We start from the raw sequence: 26,850 nt of genomic DNA on the forward strand, positions 1-26,850 counted from the left end.
GAAAAAGACACTACAAAGAAAGAAAACTACAGGCCAATATCCCTGATGAACATAGACGCCAAAATTCTGGAAAAAAAACCTAGCAAATCGGATCAAGCGATACATCAAAAAAATTATTCACCATGACCAAGTGGGATTCATCCCAGAGATGCAAGGCTGGTACAATATTTGCAAATCAGTAAATGTGATACACCACATAAACAAAATGAAGAAGAAAAGCCACATGATCATATCAATAGACGCTGAAAAAGCATTAGACAAAATCCAGCATCCATTTGTGATAAAAACGCTCAACAATGTGGGAATAGAGGGATCATATCTCGACATAATAAAGGCCATATATGAAAGACCTTTAGCCAACATCATACTCAATGAGCAGAAACTAAAAACATTTCCCTTAAGAACAGGAACAAGTCAGGGATGTCCACTTTCGCCACTCTTATTTAACATTGTACTGGAAGTCTTAGCCACAGCAATCAGACATGAAGAAAAAATAAAAGGGATCCAAATTGGAAAAGAGGAAGTGAAACTGTTATTATTTGCAGATGACATGATATTATACATTGAAAACCCTAAAGACTCCATCAAAAATCTACTAGACTTAATAAATTAATTTGGCAAAGTAGCAGGAAACAAAATTAACGTCAAGGAATCGACGACATTCTTATACACCAATGATGAATTCACAGAAAGAGAAACTGAAAAAAAAATCCCATTTACCATCACAGCAAAAAAATTAAGATACCTAGGAATAAACTTAACCAAAGAAGTAAAGGACCTATTTGTAGAAAACTACAGGACATTGAAAAAAGAAATAGAGGAAGATATAAAAAAGTAGAAGCACATACCTTGTTCATGGATTGGAAGAATTAACAGCATTAAAATGTTCATATTACCCAAAGCAATCTATAGATTCAATGCAATCCCCAGCAAAATACCAACGACATATTTCACAGAACTAGAACAAATACTTCAAAAGTTCATATGGAACCAAAAAAGACCCAAAATAGCCACAGCAATTTTGAAAAAGAAGGACAAAGTAGGTGGGATCACAATACCAGATATCAGGTTATATTACAAAGCGACTGTAATCAAAACAGCCTGGTACTGGCACAAGAACAGGCATGTGGACCAGTGGAACAGAACAGAGAACCCAGAAATGGACCCAAGGCAATATGCTCAATTAATATTTGACAAAGGTGGCAAGAGCATACAGTGGAGTAAAGAGAGCCTCTTTAATGAATGGTGTTGGGAAAATTGGACAGCTACATGCAAAAAAATGAAACTAGATCATCAACTTACACCATACACAAAAATAAACTCAAAATGGAGAAAAGACTTAAATGTGACCCGAGAATCCATAAAAATTCTAGAAGAAAATGTAGGCAACAAAATTTCGGACATCATATGCAGCAGAATTTTCACTGATACATCACCTAAGGCAATAGAAACAAAGGCGAAAATGAACACATGGGACTACATCGAACTCAAAAGCTTCTGCACAGCAAAAGAAACAACCATCAAAATGGAAAGGCAACCCATTGCCAATGATACAACAGATAAGGGTTTAATTTCCAAAATATATAGAGTGCTCATACAACTCAACAAAAGGAAGACAACCCAATTAAAAAATGGGCAGAGGAGCTGAATGGACACCTCTCCAAACAGGACATACAAATGACTAAGAGACATATGAAGAAATGCTCAACATCACTAATCATCAGAGAGATGCAAATTAAAACAATGATGAGGTATCACCTCACACCTATCAGAATGGCCGCCATCAATAAATCATCAAACAAGTGTTGGCGAGGGTGTGGAGAAAAGGGGACTCTAGTGCACTGCTAGTGGGAATGCAGACTGGTGCAGCCACTATGGAAAACAATATGGTGTTACCTCAAAAAATTAAAAATTGAACTTCCATTTGACCTAGTGATCCCACTTAGGAATATACCCTAAGAAGCCTGAAACACCAATCAGAAAGAATATATGTACCCCCATGTTCATAGCAGCACTATTTACAATAGCTAAGATCTAGAAACAGCCCAAGTGTCCATCAGTAAACAAATGGATAAAAAAGCAGTGGTACATATACACAATGGAGTACTATGCAGCTGTAAGAAAGAAAGAGCTTTTATCCTTTGAGACCACATGGAGGGACCTGGAAAGTATCATCCTAAGTGAAACAAGCCAAGCAGAAAATGACAAATACCACATGATCTCACTTTTATATGGAATATAATGACTACAACAGTCTGAGGAATAGGGTAGTCCCAGAAACACGGAAGTAGGATACAGACTGACAACCCTCAGAAGAGGGGGTGGTGGGGGTGGTAAGAAATAAACCACAGAACTTATATGCATGTATGCATAACCAATGGACATGGACAACAAAGCCGGGGACGGGGCGGGGGGAGGAGGTGGTCAATGGGGTAAAAAAGGAGAAACATCTGTAACAAAAATAAAATTTAAAAAATAAATATATAAATAAATACCAAAGATGAAAAAAAGAAGAAAAATCTGGAGATTTTTTTTAAAAAGAGAGAGAGAAAAATGTAGCAAGATGGAGACACAAACCCAGAGGACCTGAGTATGCGAGGCAGAGATGATCACAGTGGCTGAAAAAGAAGACCTAACCGTATGCTGTCTACAGAAGATGTGTTAAAATAAAAGAACACAGGTACTTGAAAATGTAGGGACAGAAAAAGATGTGGTATGTAAGCACTAAGCACAAGAAAACTGGATGTTCTTCCTGAAACGCTTTCGCCTCGAATTTTTCTGCCTCTTATCTTCTCCTCTTCCTTATACATAGCCTTAACTTAAACACTAGTCTCTCTGGGAAGTTTGCTGTCAACAAATCAGTCCTGTGGGCTCAAATAGCATCCTTTTATTTCTCCTATCATTTATTCCACTGTGTTTTAAGTATTTATCTGTCTCCTTTATATTTTAAATATGTTTCTGTCTAAGATCTGTGAGTAAGGGTCTGTGTCTGTTGTTCTGGGTTTGTTGTTTTTTCACTTTATTTCTAGCATAGTGTCTGATGTGTCTATAGTTCTCTCTCTCTTTTTTTAATCCTCACCCAAGGATATTTTTTCAATTATCTTCAGATGGAGTGGGAGGGGGAGAGAGAGAAACATCGATGTGAGAGAGAGACATCAACTGGCTGCCTCCCGCACGACCTTGACCAGGGCCGAGGATGAACTACAACCGAGGTACATGCCCTTGGCCGGAATCAAACCCGTGACTCTTTGGTCCGCAAGCCAATGCTCTAACCTCTGAGCCAAACCTGCCAGGGCTATAATTCTCCATAGATATTTGTTGAATTAGTGAATTACTTAATGAATGGGTAAGAAATGTGTTAAAACTATAGGTTATATGTTGAAATGTTTATAACTACAGGATAGGGTCAAAGAGCTTAAAAGCTATAGGAAAGTTGGGGAGAGGGATTAAAAAGCATATTTTCTTTTTTAATCTAATGACGAATTTTTCATTTATCTACCATAGACCTGAGTTGGTAGTTAAGAAGCTACGATACTATGCAAGATTTATAGTAGTTTGTCTTCTTCTCAACAAAATGGATGTTGTGAAGGATCTGGTGAAGGTAAATGTACTTTAAGATAATTAAATATCTAATTGTGTATGGATAATTTTATTTTTTAAAAATATATTTAGGGTTAAAATAATTTTTGATATATCTATATCATTACAGCATTCAGAGTCTGGTATCTTCTGCCAAGGGTCATGATAAAAAGCTTGTTTTCAACTCTCTTCATATTTCAAACACACACTGATCAGAGATAATTATCTGAATTCCTTGTTTTTTGTCCCTTCAGCATATTTTACATTTCACCACCCATCAGAGGATGATTGGGAAATAGGGATAAGAGTTAAAATATTTGATTTAAAAGAAAATAATTGAAATGTTCGGTCAAGCAAAAGTACATAATGCTTTACAAAGGTGTTGGGAATGAGTTTTGGTTTATTCATACCTTTAGTATGTCTGCGTCACTCTCTCCTCCATTAACTCAGGCAATTAGGGTTAACAGCATTTGGGACTCACTATCTGTAATGACTGCGTGGGACATGCCAGCTGCACTGTGTGTTCAGGTGGTGGTTTCAGTGGCACGCTTCTTCATTTTGGGTACTCAAGTAAAACATGCTAGTTTTGACAAGTCCCCTCTGTCTTCCTCCACTCCTAGTTACTAAAAACTATTTCCAGATAAAACCAGTATGCTACAAATCCAAAGAAAATCAGCTAGATAGTATTAATTTTTTTTTTAATGTTAAGTTTGGAGTTTTACCTTTAAGGATTTTCTATTAATAAAGTCATTGCTAATGTGGCACTGAGTAGGTATGGGTCTTATGGATTCTGTGAAGATTTTATGGATATGTATCATTCTGGAGTTTTTGATTGTGAAATAAATCCATGTAATTTTCATTCTTTGTTTTTGGTTATAATTGGGAGTGTATATTGATAATAATCAAACTTCTTAATTATGTCAGGAATATGGTACCATATAGCTGTCTTTTTTTTTTCTTTTTATACTCATTTTCTTTGTGATGTTTTAAAATCAGGAATTGTCCGATGAAATTGAAGATTACACTCACCGCTTTAATACTGAAGATCAGGTGGAGTGGAACCTGGTGCTTCAAGAAGTCGCAGCTTTCATCGAGGTCAGTTTTTTACAAGAAAGGTTGTCACAGTTAAGTGGATTCCTGTGTGGGCCACATTTTTACTGTGTATTTGTCAAGAAGGAATTACTTCCTATACTGACATGGTGCCTTGGCCGTCATCTACTCACTGCTCCTCTCTGCAGGCGGACCCCGTGATGGTGTTGAATGATGACAATACCATTGTCATCACATCGAACCGCCTTGCTGAGACGGGAGCCCCACTGCTGGAACAGGGCATGATTGTGGGACAGCTGTCTCTGGCTGACGCGCTCATTATTGGTAATTGTAATAACCAGGTAAAGAATTGTGGAAGAGTTATGCTGAAAATCCACTTTGAAAAGTATCACTTTTGATTATTACAGGATTATTGTTTCCTTGTAAATAGCCTAACATCCATTTGCCAGGAAATGGTTAAATAAATTATGCCAAGTCCATCTATGGACGATGCTACAGACATTTAAATGGTTTAGAAATAATTTTTAATTGGAAAGGAGATACTCATGATATGGTAAGTGAAAAGAAACCTGTTATGGAGCTATGTAAACAGAATTATTTCATGTTAAAATGTCTATATATATCTGCACAGGAAAAAGACCAAGAAGAAATTAACCAATATAAAAAAGGTTTACCTCTGATAGCAGAATTATAGGTGATTTTTATTTTCTTCTTTACAGCTTTCTAAATCTGTACATGTTATAAACAGGAAAAAAGGAGGAGGGATTTTTTTTAAGTGCATTTGTCAAAAGCAAATTTCAAATATTTCTTCATGACAGAATAGTCACATGATGTTTTAATATACTAGCAATGTTACTTCCTGGGAATTTTGGGGTATTGGAAAATTCGCCAATGAATACATTTTTCTCTGTGCATCATTTATACATTTAAATTTTGGATCCTTACACCTATCATTTTTGTTACTAACTTTTACAAGTGCTTTTCCAACTTTGGCTTTTATAACCATTAATTCAAATTTCTAAATTATAACACTTTAATTTAAATACAATGTTGCCTTTTCAAAGTCGAAAAGGAATGCAGATACTTTAAAGTACCAAAATGTAATAAAATAAAATGAGGCATAGCCATATTTCTGCTTTGCTATTTTGCCAAAGTTAGCATGTTTGTTTGTTTTTTTTATCCTCACCCGAGGACAGTTTTCCATTTTTTGTTCAGGTAGAGTGGGAGGGAGAGAGAGGAACAGAGAGAGAGAGAGAAACATCGATGTGAAAGGGACACATCGAGTGGCTGCCACCCGCACAACCGACCAGGGCCGGGGACAAACTGCAACCGAGGTACGCGCCCTTAGCGGGAACCGAACCCGGGTCTCTCAGGACCGCAGGCCGACGCTCTAACCGCTGAGCCAAACCGGCCAGGGCTAGCATGTTTTATAGGACCTAATATAGTTCTCTGTTTACATGAGTACTTTTATTTGTTTGTAAAAATACCTGAGGAAATTGTTGGATTGATAGGACTATGAATAAATGGAGAGATATGTGATAAAACAAATATAGAAAAATGTCAGTGTTGTAAGATCTAGATGGTATATGTGTGTTCTTTCAACCTTCTATCTTTTGAATTTTTTTTTATAATAAAATCCTGGAAAAGAAAATACCCAGCGCCCTGGCCAGTGGTTAGAGCGTCGGCCTGCGGTCCAGAGAGACCCGGGTTCAGTTCCCGCTAAGAGCATGTACCTCAGTTGCAGTTTGTCCCTGGCCCTGGTTGAGTTGTGTGGGTGGCGACCACTCGATGTGTCCCTTTCACATCGATGTTTCTCTCTCTCTCTCTCTCTCCCTCCTACTCTATCTGAACAAAATATTGAAAAATGTCCTCGGGTGAGGATAAAAAAAAAAAGAAAATACCCAGTGTCATTAAGTACACATGAATGTCAGGGTTAATAATATGATTAAAGACTCCAAGATATGCATTCTGCATTAATGATCAGATTTGTCTTCCTTTCAGGTTAAGTTCAGTGAACTAACTGTTGACATGTTCCGGATGTTACAAGCCCTGGAAAGGGAGCCAATGAATTTAGCTTCCCAGATGAATAAGCCAGGAATGCAGGTATCTTCTCCCTACTTTTGCAGTTTTGGTAACACTCTTATTGCTTCTGCTTCTCATGGAATTCTGTTATCCAACAAATGCTATGAGTGTGAATAAAGAGCTTTCTTGCTCTTGCCCAGTAGCTCAGTTGGTTGAAGCGTTGTCCCTGTTCGCCAGGGTCGCAGGTTTGACCCTTGGTCAGAATCATGCAGGAGTCAACCAATGAGTGCATGGGTTGGTTTCTCTCTCTTTCTCTCTCTCTCTCTCTCTAATCAATCAATAAATTTTTTTTAAAAAAAAGCTCTCTTGATGAAATACAGGACATATAGATAAGCATAATAATAGTAACAAAAAGGTATTTGAGGAAGAGAATAGTAAAAATAGGCACTGATAATTCATCTGTCAAATACAGCTTGTATGGGTATTGTTTTCTGTGTGTAAATACAGGAATCAGCTGACAAGCCTACCAGGCGAGAAAACCCCCACAAGTACCTGCTCTACAAACCCACCTTCAGCCAACTGTACACATTCTTAGCAGCATCTTTTAAGGTATATGTGATCCAGTATTTTTTACTGTATGGGGGAAGGTGTGCCCTAAGTGGAATCTGAGATCACTCTTCTCTTTGAATATTTGAGTCAAGAATTTAGGTAAGGTTAAATTGAAACTGCCTTTAGAGTATCCTAATCACAGCTATTTCAGAATGGAAATTGCTTATGATGCTGTAAATATTCGTTGCCCTTAATTAATGAGACTTGCTTAATTATTCTCCTTCCTCCAGGATTTTATTACTAAACTACTTTAGGCATAAGAATCAGTGCAGAACTTAAAAAACTGGAGCAGGTTGCATAGGCCTGTTTTGTATTTGCGCAGCTCAAGGAATTATTTTGGTCATTGAAAGTGCTGTGAGGAGTAAGGAATAGATGGAGTTTGTCTTTTGGGCCTATCGTCAGGATCTTTACTTCCCATTTCAAGTTTTCCAGAGAACATTCTCTAATTGATGGGGGTTTTGAAGCAGAGAATGTCTTCAAAAGTTTTGGCAATCATTGCAGATTATAAATTAATAATGAATTTTTGCCATGTAGACAGAAGTTGGAACCAGCAAGAGTGGCTCCTCTTTTGGAGAACACAGTAATATGTCAGATTAGGTTCTCGTTTTCCCCACACCTTCAAATGCCATGAGCTTTAAGTGAAACTGTTGTTTTCTCTGCTTGTTGTTTTGTATATGTGCTTTTTTAAAATTTCAGGAGCTGCCTGCCAATAGCGTGCTTCTGATTTACCTGTCGGCCACCGGCGTTTTCCCTACAGGTCGTTCTGACAGTGAAGGTACAATAAAGGAATGCTCCTGTGTGAGCCGGGCTTGAATTCTCTTCCTTTCTATGAGACGGTGACCCTTGGCCCACAGACCATCTCCAGCTTTTCAGAGAGGCTTCCAAATTGAAAACCTGGTCTATTTGTTCACTTGGCAATCTTATAATAAGATACCCCAGTCTATTTTATGTGCTGAAATATACACTGAAGTCCATAGATCATCAGCAAATTCACATATTAACTGTGTGCTTCACTATCAGATTTGCCAAAAGCACACATTTGGATGAAATAACCAAGCCTCATGATCTGCTTTACATCACGGAATTTTTCTGAGCCTTTAGTGCTTTAGGGAATCTGGTCAGTGGCTTCATTGTGGCTGAGTCTTTGTAGAAAGCAGTATACTTTTGTAACTGTGAAAGTTCAAGTCCTTGTCATGATTTTGTTTTATGTCCTTTCTTTATTTGGTTTTTATGGATTCAACCTGTAGAATATTGGGATGCTGTTTCAGAATAAGAACTTAAAACTGTCCAAAATAAATGAGTCTAAAATAGATGAAATTGGTCAGGATAGGTGAGTAAACTGGGATGTAAATGATGCATTTAAATCTCTGTCTGCACCTGGCCCATATGGCTCAGTGGTTGAGCGTCGACCCATGCACCAAAAGGTCGCTGGTTCAATTCCAGGTCAGGGCACATGCCCAGGTTGTGGGCCCGATCCCCAGTGGGGAGCATGCAGGAGGCAGCCAGTCGATTTTCTCTCTGATTTATTTTTCTGTCTCCCTCTCTCCCTCTCCCTTCTTCTCTCTCTGAAATCAATAAAGAAAAAAAATCTCTGTCTGGACAAAAAAATAAATAAAATGTTTTCTTAACATCAGTAACATTTTCCTCCTCATCTGTTTGTTGAAATGTGCATTCCTTTATACAGTGCATGACCCTGCCATCTTCCTTGCATGACCTACAGAGCCTCTTAATGTGTTAAAATGAAAACAAAACAAAATAAACCTCAAAGCCTTTACATTGCAGTGATTTTTTTAAAGGGATAAAATATAACAGCGTTAAAAGTGATGTAGCCCTGGCCGGTTTGGCTCAGCGGTTAGAGCGTCGGCCTGCGGTCCTGAGAGACCCGGGTTCGGTTCCCGCTAAGGGCATGTACCTTGGTTGCAGTTTGTCCCCGGCCCTGGTTGGGTCGTGTGGGTGGCAACCACTCGATGTGTCGCTTTCACGTCGATGTTTCTCTCTCTCTCTCTCTCTCCCACTCAATCTGAACAAAATATCGAAAAAAAATGTCCTCGGGTGAGGATAAAAAAAAAATAAATAAATAAATAAATAAATAAAAGTGATGTAAAGTCATAAACTACTTTAATATTTTTGCAGTAAAGTTAATAGTTTTGTTTATAAATAACTATTTCCATTTCTCTACTGTTGAATCAGATTTGTGGGGCCCCTGCTTAATATATTGACCTCTTGTTTTACTTTTTTCAAAGTACAATAGTACTACAATAGGTACTAGCTGGATAATCCTTTTAGAGAGATTATTCCTATCACCGGTCAGTTGCTGTTCCATGTAGGCAAGAGTTTAACTAACTGACATGACCAGTGAGCAAAGGCTAACTTCAGAACTGGAACTACAGTGGTTGGTATAATAGTGATAATAATGGATTTTTTCACCCGCTGCAATTTGGCAATTCTTTTTAAAAAAAAAAAAAGATTTTTTTTTTTAATGAGAATTTTCAAGGGTTTTTTCCAAGTTTTTCCTAAATTTTACAATTAATGGCTTACTTAAAATTGTATTTAAGAAATTATTAGGACTTAAGTCTGTAATTTCTTAAGTAATTTTGTTAAACCTGAGACTTTAATTTGGCTTGAAATACAAAGACCATTTATCTCCATCCCTTTTATCACCCAGAACAAGGGGATGCAGTGGATTCTTGTTTTGTTTCTCATTATATTCCATTTGGAGAACTGATAAATAATTAAATGATTTTTTAAATGTTGAAATAGGCAACATGCTGAAATCATTTAAATACTGCATTAAATGAGAATGTTAAATTTTAAGATATTTAAATGTTTTGTAATTATCTTCTACTTGTATCAGTGAGAAATTCACATAATACCTTTAAACATCAGAACAGTGCTCCTCTCCAATTGAAGTCTAGGATTCTTCCCTTTGTTTTCATAGGTCCTTATGATTTTGGAGGGGTACTTACTAATAGTAACCGGGATATTATAAATGGAGATGCCATCCACAAACGGAATCAATCCCACAAAGAAATGCACTGGTATGTATTTTAGTGTCTCTCTCTATTATAAATATTGTAGTTCTCTCTTAAGAAATATTAAATGAGCCTTGGCCAGTTTGGCTCAGCGGTTAGAGCATCAGCCTGGGGTCCAGAGAGACCCGGGTTCGGTTTCCACTAAGGGCACATGTCTCGGTTGTAGTTTGTCCCCAGTCCTGGCTGGGTCATGTGGGAGGCAGCCACTCGATGTGTCTCTTTCATGTCAATCTCTCTCTCTCTCTCTCTCTCTCTCTCTCTCTCTCTCTCTTCCCCTCTCTCCCTCCCACTCTACCTGAACAAAAAATGGAAGAGTGTCCTCACGTGAGGATAAAAAAAAACAAATAAAGAAATATTAAATGAAATGGGGGCTTTTTCTAGTACTAGAAATGTTCTCTTAGGCTACTATATTTTAAATTTTTTTTATTTTTGTTAATTCTCACCCAAGAATATTTTTCCCTTGACTTTTTAGAGAGAGTACAAGGGAAAGAGAGAGAAACAGAGAAGCATCAATTTGAGAGAGACACGTTACTTTGTTGCCTCCCACACGACCCGAACCGGGGCCGAGGACAAATTGCAACTGAGGTACATGCCTTTAGCGGGAACCGAACCTGGGACTCTCTGGTCCGCAGGCCAATACTCTAACTGCTGAGCCAAACCAGCCAGGGCTGCATTTCTTTTACTGTCTTTTTTTTTTTTTTAAGTCCTCACCTGAGGATATTTTTCTCATTGGTTTCTAGAGAGAGAGACATCGATGTGAGAAGTACACATTGATTGGTTGCCTCCTGCATACACCCCGATCAAGGCTTGGGATTGAACCTGCAGTTCAGGTATGTGCCCTTGACTGGGAATTGATGCTGATGCTCTAACCATTGAGCAACGCCAGCAGGGCTGAAACTGCATTCCTAATAGCACGTTACAAGAAGATGTTAACTGTTCATACTACAGAATGGTGAAGTGAGGGCAGAGAGAGATGTTTCAAATTACAGTAGCTAACAGCCCCCAAGCTATACGTTAGTGCTATTGTTGACCTTAGTTGTAAATGATTTATATTAGAAAAATTTATATTTGAAATATATTGATATTTGATGATATTACTCACTGACACATTATTTTATATATTTACATCAATTTTTATCCATACACACACATTGTCCACTAATCTGGAAAGAGCATGCACACCAAAATTGTGACCTTTTTAGGCAGTGGCTCTAAAATACCTGTTACTGGACTTTTAGCCTTTGGGCCCAGGAGGTCTTCTGTGGCCAATGAATCTATATGTTTAAGAAGCACCTTCCGCCCTGGCCGGTTTGGCTCAGCGGTTAGAGCATCGGCCTGCGGTCCTGAGAGACCCGGGTTCGGTTCCCGCTAAGGGCGCGTACCTCGGTTGCAGTTTGTCCCCGGCCCTGGTCGGTTGTGCGGGTGGCAGCCACTCGATGTGTTCCTTTCACGTCGATGTTCCTCTCTCTCCCTCCCACTCTACCTGAACAAAAAAAGGAAAAATGTCCTCGGGTGAGGATAAAAAAAAAAGAAGCACCTTCCTTGGTGAGTATATCTACATTGGTTGAGCAGTGTCTCATGCACTAAGAGGTCTCTGGTTAGATCCCATATGCCTGGGCTTCGGGCTCGATTTCCCTGTAGGAGGCGTGCAAAAGGCAGCCAATTGATGTTTCTTTCTCATCAATGCTTCTTTCTCTCTCCCTCTCCCTTCTCTCTCTCAAATCAATAAAAACATATTTAAAAAAAAAAAGAAGTAGCAGCAGCACTCAGCTGATTCTGAAAAATATCCAGAGAAAACAAAGAATAGTAAAAGGGAAGTCCTTATTATTGTCTGCAATATTAAGATGTAGCTTGAAATACTAAAAATCTTTAAAACAGATACAGATTTTGAAAGACTCATTGAAATACAAATCTGGTTGTGTTATTACATCTTTGTTTTCAAAACGTGTTTTTAAAGGGGCTTTTGAATACTAAACAAGTGCTAAATGCCAACTTCTGAGATTTTCACATTGTGTGTTTAGTCCATCTTGAAATATATAGACTTCTCTTTAGCTTGGATATTCTTGTGTAATAGTTATCTCTGAATTTTTTTCCAAATAAAACTTGACTTTTTTTTTTGTCTTTTGCTTAATTAATCTCTGTTTTTCTCTCAGTGCTATGATGAAAAGGAGACATGAGCACAGCAAATTGAAAAAGAAAAATTCTAAGACTTGGCAGTCGAGTTACTCAGTTATTTATTGTTATTGTTGTTTTCTCAGCCTCCATCCTGGAGATCTCTATCCTTTCACAAGGAAGCCCCTGTTTATCATCGTGGATTCGTCCAATAGTGTTGCATATAAGGTGAGTTCTGTGAGTGTTACGGCATGTTAGACATGATGGCGCCACCCCCAGGTAACCAATCTTAACGTGCCTTTTTATTTTGCTTCATTTAATTTAATTTTACACAATTTGTATTTAGTCTTTCTTTTCTTTTGAGGTTGTGCATGCTAGTCAGGATCTGGTGCTATGAATAGAAACAAGAAGAAAACGCATGAATGGACACTCAGTGGAAAATAATAAATCCTGCAGGAAAAAAAAATTCAAGATTTCCAAGATCTCTGGTGGAAGGTCTATTTTTGTTATATAACCCAGAATAATTTTCTTTAATAGAAGTAGAAGTATACGGGCACATTTTATTTTCTAGCTTTGAAACTTTTTCCTCATCTACACATTGAGCAGCTATGGTTTTAGTTACAGTCATTGAATATCAACATAAATTGTTTTAAATGCACTTAATTTAAAAAAATTTGTGCCCTGGCCGGTTTGCCTCAGCGGTTAGAGCGTTGGCCTGCGGTCCAGAGAGACCCAGATTCGGTTCCCGCTAAGGGCATGTACCTCGGTTGCAGTTTGTCCCTGACCCTGGTTGGTCATGCGGGTGGCAGACAATCTATGTGTCCCTTTCATGTCGATGTTTCTCTCTCTCCCTCTCTCTTATTCTATCTGAACAAAAAATGGAAAAAAATGTCCTCGAGTGAGGATTAAAAAAACAACAACAAAAAAAACTTGTGACATTAGTAAAAAGAGATGGCCCTGCATGCTAAAATAAGGGACAGGGATCTAACTTGAAAATACTTTGTTTTATTTTTTTCGATTGAAGCAATGTTTTTCAGTGATTGTATAAAGAATGTCAGCAGCAAAACATTTTAAAGTAGGATATTAGAGTTCAAACTCTAGTAATTTTTAGGAAAATTAAAACAGAATTTTTGGAGTCCTTTGCATGTGGTTGAAATATTTTAGTGAACAATATGTTCAGAAATATGCTGGGATCTGCATTTTTAAACTGTCAATTAGAACTATTTCTGTTGTGGATGTTTGTATAATTAGATGGAGAAGCAAGCATTAGTAGTAGGTTTATTTCAGGAGAGCAATGGAAATGTCTGGTAGTTAAGAGAGCTGACCCCAAACATATGTTTTCCATCTAATTTTCATGTTTAGTTTCACTTTTTAAAGTCTGAATTCCAAGAGCATCGAACCCACTGTAGACTTTTCAGCGTATTTCCTGCTACCTATTTTGTCAAGTTTAAAGCTTTGATTTGGGGGAAAATTAGCTGACACTTTCCTTTTTTTTTATTTTTTTTAATTCTTACCCGAAGATATTTTTCATTGATTTTTTTTTTTTTTTTTTTTGATAGAGTGGGAAGGAGGGAGAGAGAGAGAAACATTAATGTGAGAGAGATACATCAATTGGTTGCCTCCCGCACGACCCCAGCCTTGGGGGCCAGGGTTCGAACCCATAACCCAAGTATGTGCCCTTGACTGGGAATCAAACCAGTGACTCTGGCCTGCCGGCCAATGCTTTAACTGCTGAACCACACCGGCCAGACCTAGCTGATACTTTCTTAAATCATGTGTGTGATGTTTTTTAAAATCTTATTTGAGGGGATGAGCAGTTGCTGAAGGAAAAGATTTATTAGCTGTCCCTTTTAAACTTACAAGACCAGAGGAGTCCAGGCATTTGTGTCTTCACAGAATTCAAAGAAGCATTCTGTGTCTTTGTCAATGAGAAGGAATAAGTTTAAGGATGTGACAGGAGATGTTGCTGCATCAGGTCAAGTGTATTGGATATATGCTCTAGCATGCTATGAGGGTATTGTAGCAGCCTGGTGATTTCTCACAATTCATTGGGTATTATTTGATAGCACCTTTTATAATCTTAAAAATATCTTTCATTATATGTGCCCACTGTTTCCAGACTGCGTTCTGGATGTAGAATGAGTATTGGATGCTCATTTTTAAAATAGCATATTTGCACTGTGCATATTTGCATATTTGGAAATGTATTTACTTAATTATGTACCATGATTTAATTCGAGATTTTATTATTCTGACACCCAGGATAACAGTGGACTAATAAAAAGGTGTTTGTGTTTTTTGGGTTTTTTTTTTGGTCTGTTTGCTTTTTTGATGGCACATGCAGTATAACTCCTCTAAAAAATTAAATTGTCCAGAACACATTGATCTTCAGAATAGAAATGGGGAGCCCATGTGCAGTAGGCAAATCAGAGTATGGCACAGACCAATTGGTCTTTTTTAAAAATTAGTACTATTTAATGCCTCTAAGTCAAGTATGCAGTCCTGTGTGTTAACATACAAAGGTGTCTGATACTTTTTCTACAAAGCCTGTGTAAAAAATTGTAAACTACCATTTGCAAGTTTTTTTTTTAATCCTCACCTGAGGACACTTTTCCATTTTTTGTTCAGATAGAGTGAGAGGGAGAGAGAGAGAGAGAAACATCGATGTGAGAGGGACACATCGAGTGGCTGGCACCCACACGACCCAACCAGGGCGGGCACAAACTGCAACTGAGGTACGTGCCCTTAGTGGGAACCGAACCCGGGTCTCTCCAGACCACAGGCCGATGCTCTAACTGCTGAGCCAAACCGGCCAGGGCAGCATTTGCAAGTTTCTCATGAAAAAGGAGAGGGCTGCATGACTGCACTCTTCCTTCTTGAGTTCCTACTTTGCTGTATGTGTCTCATACATGTGAATGTTTTATGAACATATATGTGTATTTAAAATGCTTCTTCATATATAAGCACAGACCTTTTATGTGTATTTCTTCATTTAAATGTTACTTTTTTATTTTTATGAAAGCAACTCATGCATATAGTAGTTTAAAGTTCTAGTTCTCAACTCTCCCTGTGCAGCAGACACATTCAGAGCCCTTTTCAAAACCACTTGCACCAGGAACCCAACTCTGATTCTGTTCACTGGGGGGTGGGGGTTGCGGGGTGGGGTCAGAGGTCAGTGTAATTCCAGTGTGTTGCCAGAGTGAGAACTACTCAGTTTTACACATTATGTATTGCTATCCCATTATGGAAGAGAAAATAAGCTTTCTTTCCTCTTTGTAGCCCCAGCTCACATTTATACCTCTTACATCCTTTTATCCACACACTAATCTTACATCATAATTTTTATTCACTGAATATTTAGTGCTTATATTATTGTGCCTGTAAAGTGCTTTAAACAGCTAAGTCACATAGTAAACTTTTTCTTTATCCTATACAACTTTCTGGAGCAAATAGTTATCTATTTTTGTTCCTTGTTTTTCTGGTTTGTTTTTTTTTCTTTTTCTTTTGAACTTATCGCTAAATCAACCCCAGCCACCTCACCAATTGTCTAAATCTTTTTCAGATCGGTCAGATGCATCAGTCTCGTAATTTATCCTCATGATGAATGATCTTCAGGGCCTCTGAATTGGCGCCCTCTACATCTGTGTGCTGCACAGCTCTTACCCCGGTGTCTCTTTTCATTGTTACCCTGGGAATTCCTCGTCTCTCTTCTGTATTGGATCCCTGTTTCCTGGATCCTGTGTCTTCCTCTTGGACATTTGCTCTCTCATTTTTGTGTAGCGTCTCCTATAGTAGCTTCCTGAGAAAGGGTGAACATGAGGTAAAATATTGAGATCTTGCATTTCTGCAAATGTCTTTAATTTGTCTTCACATTTTAATGATAGTTTTGGAATAGGTTAGAAATACTTTCCCTTCAGGATCTGGAGGCATTGCTGCATTGCTCTCTAGTTTCTGTTATTTCTTAACAAGTACAAAGTATTCTAATTCTGGATTTTTTTATGTGACCTGTTTTCAGTCTCTGGAAGCTTATAGGCTCTTCTCTTTGTCCCCAGTGTTTTTCAGCTGTCCTGGTCTGGGCTTACTTTTAACCATGGTGCTTGGCGTGTACTTGGTGAGTCCTTTCAGTCTGGAGACTGTGCCCATTTTCTTGAGTTGTTCCATTGATTTTCTTCCCCCCATTTTCCTCGGTTCTATCTTTTGGCAACTTTTGTCATTCGTAAATTAGACCTTCTGGTCTATCCTCTGATTTTCTTGCCCTTTATTTTTCATCTTCTGGTCTTTTTGCTCTTCAGGAAATTCCCTTGCCTTTATCTTCTAAACTCGTTATTGAGATTTTTTATTTGTTCTTTAGATGTTTCTTTCATAAAAAATTTAGGTGTGTATAAAATACATATGCATAAACATGTATAATTATGTTGGTTTTTATCCTGGTTGAAATACATTCTCTTACCTTTGAGAATATTAATGATCATTTTATTTATTATTATTTTTTCCTCCTCACTCAAGTATATGTTTTTATTTTATTTTTTTAAATATGTTTTTATATTTTCTAGAGAGGAAAGGAGAGAGAAATAGAAACATCAATGTGAGAGAGAAACATCAATTGGCTGCCTCATGCAGGCCCCCTATTGGGGATCAAGCCCATAACCTGGACATGTGCCCTGACTGCGAATTGAACTGGGACCTCTCAGTCCATGGGACGACTCTCAATCCACTGACCCACACCCGCTGGGCTGTTTTTATTGATTTTAGAGGAAAGTAAGGGAGAGGGTGAAAGAGAGAAACATTGATGTGAGAAAGAAACATTGATCAGTTGCCTCCTGTATATACCCTGGGGATCAAACCCACAACCTGGGTATGTGCCCTGACCAGGAATCAAACCTGCAATCTTGGTGTACAGGATGACACTCCAACCAACTGAGTTACACCAGCCAGTGCTATCAATGATCATTTTAAAAGTGCTCCCTGCTGCCCTGGCCAGTTTGGTTCAGGGGTTAGAGTGTTGGCCTGCAGACCAAAGAGTTCGAGGTTTGATTCCTGGTCAAGAGCACGTACCTGGGTTATGTGTTCACTCCTGGACCCTGGTCAGGATCGTTCAGGAGGCAACCAATCGATGTGTCTTTCTCATGTTCATGTTTCTCTCCTTCTCTCCTTCCCTCCCACTCTGTCTAAAAATCAATGGAAAAATATCCTTGGGTGAGGATTTTTTTTAAAAAGTTCTCCCTGCTATCTGTTTCTTCTATGTTGATGTGTTTCTGTTTGTTTTTGCTATTATATGTCCTATGAGAGACTTTCCTCAGAGTATTGTAATTTTTGCCTATCTGCGTAGATTTAAGAGTGGAAGCTCGGAAAATGGTCAGAATCTCTGATTAGGCTTGTCACGCTCAGCTGCTCAGAGTGACTGTCTAGCTAAACCTGTTAGTTGGGTAGTCTCTGGTGTGTTTTTAGGTCTGTCTTTATGATCTGGTTCTATTCCTCGGGGCAAACAACTATTCTGCCTGGAACATAAAGGTCTGACTGTCAGCATTAGGCCATGTTTTCCCCAAAGTCTGTATGTGTGTTTATATTTGTGTGCACATGTGTCTTTATGTCCCCAGGGCCTCACACTTAAAAGGTTCTTAGTAAATGATTAAATGAAGATAGGTACTGTTACCCTTATAGTTGAGGAAACTTGGCCTATGGAGGTTAAGAAACTTGCCGAACTGATTCCAGCTGTCTTTGTCATTCCAAAACCCCAGCTCTTTCCACTTAGGAGAACAGGAGCTTTGCCTGCTCGTCTGAGCCTCATTTCAGAGGAGAGTGATGGGAATGCCAAGATCTGTGTAACAAGTATGGCCCACATTGTGGCTCTCAGATTTCCATCGGGGCATAGGCAAGTGGAGGTGGCCTCCTCTGTACTAATGCAGTACAAGTGGGAGTGAAAAAAAATGCCTCAGTCATTCTGAACACTTCTTTCAGTTTTACTTTCTTTTCTTTGAAAGAAGAAAAACTTTGGAGTGTGTAAGTAATTATGACAAGGCCGGATGCCTCGTCCTGTTTGATTGATGGCTGCAGATTGCTGTGGTCTGTGAAGGCGGTCACCGTCGTAGCAAGATTAGGAAATGGCTCTTCTGCCAGTCAGCCTCATGCATTCTATTGCTTTCTTGCTTCTGTGAAAGTTTTTGGCATTCTGCAGTTACACTGTGAGTTCTAGGTCTTGTTTCTTGTTTGTTTGTTTGTTTTTTAATCCTCACATAAGAATATTTTTCTATTTATCTTCAGGTAGAGTGGGAGGGAGGGAGAGAGAGAGAGAAAAACATAGATGTGAGAGGGACACATCAATTGGTTGCTTCCCACATGACCTTGACCAGGGCCAAGGACAAACTGCAACCGAGGTACATGCCCTTGACTGGAATAGAACCTGTGACTCTTTGGTCTGTGGGCCTGGCCAAGGCTAAACCCATTGAGTTTTATATTGGTTGTGGTAATTTTCTTTTCTAGAAGTTATGTTTGGTTCTTTCTCAGGTAATGCATTGCTCTTTTTATACTGTCCTGTATTCTATTTTCAGGTTTGTTCTTTATTTCTTTAAACTTAATACATATACTTATTTATTATCTATGATAATCTTATACTTGAAATCTGCTTTTGCTACTTAAAGACACCCTTTGCTATTTCTGTATCCTTATAGGCTTGATTATCTGTGACTAATTTCTTGTCATCCTTAAGATTATTTGTGGGGAATTCACTGAGCCCTAGAGTGAAGTTCTATCCAGAGAAGGTCTGCATTTGCTTTGTAGACACCTGGAGGCACCCTATTTCAGGACCTTTTTGGGGAGATTACTTAGTGGTATGAATTTGGGCCGCAAACAAGCTGAAGGTTCATTTATAGTTAAAATCCTCAGAGACTATTTTGTTTTGTTTGTCTCTGCTCTGCTCAGCACCAAGAAAATTGTCCTTGCAGACCTCTGAGGAGGAGTCGTGAGTGAAGGAAGCTGTGAAGTTTGTTTGATTCATTCTTACACTAAGGGTATATAGCCCTTTGGGATTCTGATTTAACAGGGACAGTTTTGGAGCTCTGACATCTGACTTCTGTCCCATTCTCTGGGTAGGGCCTTTAAAACCCAAATTGAAATTGTACAGTTACCTCAGGACAAAAGAGATCTGCAGTCGGCTTATTTTCTCCATCTCCTTTACTGGATTTTCCTTAACTTCTCTTTCCCTCGCACTCATTTCAGTAAATCCTCTGTCTCTACGAGTATATCCAGGGTCTTACCACCTCCACTGCCATCTCCCTGGTGCATACCTCCATCTTCTCTCCCTGAATTACTGCAGTAGCTTCCTGACCAGTCTTCCTCTTCTGCCCTTGCCCCCTACAGCGCGCCTGTAAGTCAGACCACGTCCTACTCTCCTCAAAACCTCCAAAGATTCCTCATCAGAGGAAAGGCGCGTGTTATCTGCACTCACACTCGTCCTTACTCCCCTCCAGTGCATCTCTGATCTTCTCTCTTGCCAGTCTCCCTGTCGGTTCTGTTCAGTCGCGTGGACCTCACTGCTCCTCAAACATACCTGGCAGCCTTCTGCTGAGGATCTTTGTGTCCTGGTCCCCCCCACCTTGAATCTTCCTAAGATACCCACATTGTTCGTCAGGCGTTCAACCAACTGAAGCCTCTTCACAGGGTCTCCCCTAATCGCCCTATTCAAAATGATATGCCCCCAACACTCTTTACCCCCCTTTCTTACTTTATTGTTCTTAAGAATTCTAGCAGTTAGTGTCTGTATAGTGCCACACACTGTTCTAAGCACTTTACAAATACTAACACATTTAATCCTCATACAACCCAATGTGATACTTTATTATCCCCATCTTACTGATAAGGAAACGAAGGCACAGAAAGGTGAAGTAATTTGCCTGCCCCAGGTCTCACACACAACTCGTCAGTGGCTGAGTTGGGGTTTAACCACTCTGATTGCAACGCCTGTGCTGCTGACTGTACCCTGTGCCGTCCTTCCACAGGCAGCACCGTCGTCACCTGCTGTGACATTATGCAGCTTCTTTATTTCCTTTATGGTGGGTCTCTACCTGCCACTCTACCCCTTCCAAATGTCGGCTCCAGAAAAAAGAAGAGAATTCATGGACATGGACGACAGTGTGGTGATTGTGGGGGGCAGAGGGGAGGGTGGAAGTGGAAAAGGGCATAAAGGGAATAAATGGTAATGGAAAAATGAAATAAAATAAAAATTGTTTTTAATCTAGAGGAAAAAAATAAAAAATAAATAGCTCCAGAAATACAGGGTTTTTTTAAATCTGTTTTGTTTACTGCTATATTCCTAGCATCTTGAACAGTGTCTAATCCATAGGTTCAGTGAGTATTTGTTGAAAAACAGAGATCTTTAAAAAGGACACTATGTACTGTTTTGAAGTTGTAAGATATTTTAATGTCTTAGTTAAATAGATACTTTCCTGGGAGAAAAATCTAATGGCCGTAAGAAGGAAAAGCCTAATCACAGGGTATGCAATAGAGGAAAGTGATCATAGTTATCTTCTTTTCCCCACAAAAAAGCCTCAAGCCCTTTTGGGTTCACTAATAAATACTTTAAACTTTCAGAATCAAATACACAGTTCTAGAGCAATGAAAAAGGTCGGAACTGTCCAATTCATTCTATAGTAATTAGGCCAAAAGACACTTGTGTGACCTTGAACATGTCCTTGTTCTTTTCTGAGCCACTTTTCACTTTTGTGTAAAATAGGTTGGCAATACTGATTTTACAGGATTGTTAAAATTATAGGCTAGGCCCTGGCCGGTTTGGCTCAGCGGTTAGAGCGTCGGCCTGCGGTCCTGAGAGACCCGGGTTCGGTTCCCGCTAAGGGCGCGTACCTCGGTTGCAGTTTGTCCCCGGCCCTGGTCAGTTGTGCGGGTGGCAGCCACTCGATGTGTTCCTTTCGCATTGATGTTTCTCTCTCTCTCTCTGTTCCTCTCTCTCCCTCCCACTCTACCTGAACAAAATAAAACGGAAAAATGTCCTCAGGTGAGGATAAAAAAAAAAAAAAAAAATTATAGGCTAGGTCGGAGCAGCGTGGGATAGTCCTTGAAAAGTAGCATCAGTAAGTGATAGGAATTATTATGGTGACACTACTTGAGATAAAAATAGCACACACAAAGGAAAACTCTACCCAAATCAGTTTATCATTATGGATTAGAAAAAGTTTAATTAAATTCTAGTAAATGGACCTATTAATAGAATAATATTCCAAAAGAGTATCTGAATCATACATGAAGGTTAGGTATATGAAAATAAATCAGTGTTATATACTGTGTTAACAGGATAAGTAAAAATCACATGCTTATCTCAATCGTCATTTGTAAAATCTAATAAAATTCAGTACTCATTCTTAGTGAAAAACAAAAAGCTCAGCCTATGATGAAGCGTTTCTGTTTGTAGCCAACTTTGTACTTAGAGTAAGAAACACTGAAAATGTTCTTAATTAAAATGAGCAAGAAAAAGAGAATGCCTCCTATTATCATTATGATTGATCTTGCTTTAGTCCTGACCAGAATTTTATAATATTCCCCAAATAAAGCAAAAACAACAACAAAAAACAGTTATCTAGACAAGAGGTATAAATATTGGGAAGAGAGAATTATTAATTGTAGATTATATGATTTTATATTTAGAAAATTCAAAGGAATCATAAAAAAATTAGTATGTATACATATTCAGCAAAGTATTTAGATATGGGGTCAATGTACAAAAATCAATAGCAATCTTATGTATGAGCTGTATAACAAGTTAAAATTTCAATATATAATCGATTTACATATACTTGTCATTTTTGTAATGTATCAGCATTGAATCATATAATCCGTATATGTGGCAAAATTATGAGACATGCCCCAAAACTTGCAAATAAAATAAGATTATCCTCTGGGAGTTAAACTATAACATTAATTACTGAATGGGTTAAAACATGTGGAGCATACTTAATGTTACTATTTCCCAGACCTAAAATTTAAATATAATCTGAAAGAAGGGAATCAGAAATCCCCAAGATCACCCCCAGTTTAGTGCTCCACTAGGAGGACTCAGGTTTAAGCATATAGTCATGCTGCAGTGTATATATTGCAGTAAAAGGGATACAGAGTAACATTGGCAAAGGAAAAAGGCATATAAGATGAAGTCCAGAGAAAAGTAGGCTCAAACTTCCCAGAGTTTTCTCCCAGTGAAGTCTCACAGGATCTCTCGAATCCTCCCAGCAACAAATTGAGACAACACAGCCAAAGTGTGTTCCAGGGAAGCTTATGAGGGACTCAGTGCCCAGGGTGTGTATTGGGGACTGATCATGTAGGCACTGTGTGCCTGGCACATACCAAATGCCATTCTCCCATAAAGAAAGCAGATGTTCAGGATAAACCATCTTGTTTGCACAGTCTAGGCAAAGTGAACCGCTCTTATCAGTTCTGCTAATGATGGGAACTCATCCAAATCTAAGATCCCAGAAGCCAGCCAAGGGCCAACCTTGTAAGCAGGCCTTTCAACGGATAGCAATCAGACTTGTTATGCTAACTCTTTTTACACAGTATTAAAAAATCAGGAGAGCCCTGGCTGGTTTGGTTCATTGGTTAGAGCGTCGGCCCGCGGATCAGAGAGACCCAGGTTCAGTTCCCACTAAGGGCATGTACCTTGGTTGTGGTTTGTCCCTGGCCCCCGTTGGGGTCATGTGGGTGGCAACTGTTCGATGTCTCTCTCACATCCACGTCTCTCTCTCTCTCTCTCTCTTCCCCTCCTTCTCTCCCTCCCCCTCTATCTAAAGATAAAATGCAAAAGTGTCCTTGGGTGAGGATTAAAAAAAAAAATCAGGAGAGATGTTGATCAGCAAGTGAAGCAAAGAAAAAGGAAACCTTGGGACACAAGTTAACAGTAGTGTTAGCACTATCCGAGAGCGAGTGTCCTGGCCGAGGACCCAGGAGACTCTGCAGTGGGAGAATGCCTCCAGCTGCCTGTCTGGAGGGTGCACCCTAATAGTATTCAACTCTCCCTTTGTTTTCATTGCGAGAAATTTCTAATTAAATTGTTTAAATTTTTTTGTTTTGATAGTATATTTACAAAGTCACAGAATTGTAAAAAGGCATATTATGAATTCTCTTTGTTTCTCCCACACCCAATTCACCCTGTTACTATCTCTCCCTGTAGGTGATCGATGTTGTCTGTTTCTTGTTTATCCTTCTAGAAAAAAATTCTAAATGTATATATAATACATAGTCTTTAAAAGTCTTCACTATATAAACGGTAGTAACATGCCATATACAACTGCTCTGTAGTTTACTTTTTCACTACTAAGAAACGTTGGCGGTCTATCCACATCCATTCATAAAGAATGTCATTCTTTCTTATAGCTGCATAGCATTCTGTGGTATGGTTGTGCCATCATTTATTCTACCAGTCCCTTATTGCTGGTCATTTGATTGTTTCCAGTCCTTTACTATTATTAACTATGCTGCAAGGAATGAATTAAGGCTTATGTTATTTTACAACTTTGAGAGTATATTGATAGGGTAAACTCCTAGTTGTGGAATTTCTGTGTTAATGGAGTATGCATTTGACTTTAATAGATACTGCCAGATTGTCTTCTAAAAAGTTTGTGCTAGTATGTACTTCTACATATGAATGCTTGTTTTCTTTTTTTTTTTTTTGCCAGTAGCATACATTTTCAAACTTTTAGCATTTTTGCTCAACTAATAGATTAAAAAATGGTGATTTAGTGTAGCTTTGATTTTATTTCTCTTATCAGTAAGGTTGAGCATCTTTCATACATTTGAGCCTGTTGTATTCCCTTTTCTATTAATTCTTTTATCTTTCACCCATTTTTCTATTGGCAGACTTTTTCTTACATATTTGGAGAAGTTCTTTCTATTTAAGGAGATTAATCCCTTGTAATATGAGTTGCAGATATATGTCCCAGAACATCATTCAGCTTTTGATGTAGTTTATGCAGTATTTTACTGTGTACAAGCCTTTGATTTTTTGTGACTGGGTTTATTAATCATAATCATAATAGGAAGATCTTCTAGGTTACAAAAATAACCCTTACTCTCTTATATTTCAACACTTTTATTATTTAAGTTTTTGCACTTAAATCTTTGACATATTTTATCCTAGTGTATGGTATAAAGTATGGAGCCTACTTTTTTTCTACATAGCTATCCATTTTTTCCTACCAATTTGAACTGTCATCTTTATCATATATATTCAGTCCTGTTTGGGGATCTAATTCTGGACTCTCCATTCTCTTCCATTGGTCTTCTGCCTATTCTTCTGCCAGGGCCACATATTTTTAATTACTGAGGCTTTAAAGTATATTTTACTATTTGATGAGTCTTGTTCCCTCTCGGCTCTTCTTTTGCAGAGTTTTCCTGGCTAATCTGCTTTTTCCTTTTGAACTTTAGAATTTTTTTTTTCAGGGGCAGGGAAAAAAAACTCTGGCCATTTTTTTTTTTTTTTTTAGTTGGTTTAAATTTTAATCAATTAGTGTAATGATATCTTTAGAATGGGTTCCTGTCTAAGAACATAGTATATCTTTCCATTTTCTTCCGTCTTTATTTTTATGACTCAAGGGTGTTTTAATTTTTGTTATTTTCACATCTTATGTTTACTTTTAGTTTTATTTATCTTGTTTTACCAAATAGTTTATGATTTTACTTCCCATGTAAATCTGCCTTTAAGGAAAGGATATCCTTAAGTCATGCAAAGAGTATTTTTTGAGTGTCAGTTTAATTCTCATTGTAAATGAACTCATTGACATTCTGGTTTTATACATCATTCTGTGTGAGCAGTTAATACAATTCATAGTGAGAGATGGCTCTACTCTTCACAGACCAGTAACTCAGGTTTTAGAGCCAGTGAGGCTGAGAACCAGACCTTAGATCTTGGAAAATTCACCCTTGTGAATGCACCTTTATCAGTGTATGTTGCCCAGTGGGTGGCCTCTTGGTAGATGGACAGATGATCTCTCCCTGTAACCCTGCAACCATATCTATGCCTTTATTTTTAACATCAATAGTTCACTTAGTAAATGTCACTATTTTTAAAAAGCCTATTATGCATGGTAGTTATACATGAATGCAGTCTCCTCAGCTGTTACTGATGTTTCTGCAGCTGCTTATGAATCAAAGAACCCAATCTAAACACTGATGATGTGCTTCGGAAAATTACTATCTGTGGTCAAACCTTTAATGAACTTTTTAAATTCTTATATATTACAGAATTTCACAAACTTATTTGGACAGCCACTAGTCTGCTTGCTTTCTCCTACAGCATATCCAAAAGCTTTACAAGGTATGTTCTATCATTCCCTCTTATATCCATAGGTTACAAATAAACACTGTCTACATTTTGAATAATCTTTGTTTTCCCACCTATAATGATCACATGTGGATTTATGGTGTTTAATATGGCAGATGTCAATCTGAAATCAATCCAGAGGTCTTGCCAACCACCAGACTTCTTTAATGTGCTGCCATTAGGCCTTGAGATAATTCTCAAAGAAGTGGTAAAGCGTTCCTGAGAAAAGGGTGTTTTTGGTCCCTTGCTCTTGGGGAACTCATGATTTGTGAATTTTAAAATTTGTTATGCAGCTGTCTGTTTGGGTGAGCTTGTCCTCTTCCATCTGGCATGATTTCCTGTATCACTGACTACATATTTTAGGCATCTTTTAAGACTGTAAGGTTTCTGGTCAAGAAAACTACTCAGTCTCTGCCTAAGAGTTGGGATACCTGACTGGCACAACGTAAAGGGTTTCTTTTATTCACATTTTACCTTATTGTGTTTTTCAAATAAAAGAACCTCTTCTCAGTGTGCCAGAAAGACAGGTCAATGTTCTGGCCATTTCTCAGGTGAATAAGAAATGAAAGACGTTTAATAATCTATCCCTAGCCCAGACGGTGAGGCTTAGTGGTTGAGCATTGTCCCATGCACCAAGAGGTTGCCAGTTCAACTCCCGGTCAGGACACATGCCCAGGTTGTATGCTTGATCCCCTGGAGGGGGCATGCAGGAGGCACCTGATGGATGTTTCTCTTTCATCAGTGTTTCTGTCTCTCTCCTTCTCCCTTCCTCTCTCTCTAAAAAATAAATTTAAAAAATATATTTTTAAAAAGTATAATACTAGTTAGCTGTAAAAAAACCACAGCAGTAATAATTTATCCCTAACTGGCAGCACATGCAGTCTGGTTCCAACACCCAGCCATTAACTAGGTAAGATACTAAACAAACCTTGCCGCTGTTTTAGCCGTGCTTGTCACCATTTCACTATCTCCCTGACTGTGAATAGTGCTGATGTCTCTCTGTGGGAGATGGCATTTTACTGCTACTTCCCAGCCAGAAGTCCTGTCTGCTGACATAGTTTGACACAGGAAGTGATGGTCAGCATTTGAATGCCTGAGAGAAGCTGGAGACTTTTCACCGTTGTTTTA

General features: G+C 38.5%; 1 protein-coding gene across 3 annotated transcripts in view; it reads left to right on the plus strand.

Annotated features, from left to right (window-relative positions):
* SCAI (suppressor of cancer cell invasion) overlaps positions 1-26,850 on the plus strand; it is a 126,232-nt gene that overhangs the window by 90,806 nt on the left and 8,576 nt on the right. For 2 of the 3 annotated variants that reach the window (XM_036261547.1, XM_036261548.1), the window contains 9 exons: positions 3,505-3,601; positions 4,576-4,674; positions 4,818-4,970; positions 6,631-6,732; positions 7,159-7,260; positions 7,957-8,035; positions 10,199-10,298; positions 12,551-12,632; positions 25,644-25,716. In XM_036261547.1, the coding sequence (XP_036117440.1) occupies positions 3,505-3,601; positions 4,576-4,674; positions 4,818-4,970; positions 6,631-6,732; positions 7,159-7,260; positions 7,957-8,035; positions 10,199-10,298; positions 12,551-12,632; positions 25,644-25,716 (887 nt within the window). The remainder of the gene's footprint in view (positions 1-3,504; positions 3,602-4,575; positions 4,675-4,817; positions 4,971-6,630; positions 6,733-7,158; positions 7,261-7,956; positions 8,036-10,198; positions 10,299-12,550; positions 12,633-25,643; positions 25,717-26,850) is intronic. The other variant, XM_036261549.1, reaches the window with a different exon arrangement.

Source organism: Molossus molossus, unplaced genomic scaffold, assembly GCF_014108415.1.
Source record: "Molossus molossus isolate mMolMol1 unplaced genomic scaffold, mMolMol1.p scaffold_m16_p_14, whole genome shotgun sequence".
Taxonomy (NCBI): domain Eukaryota; kingdom Metazoa; phylum Chordata; class Mammalia; order Chiroptera; family Molossidae; genus Molossus; species Molossus molossus.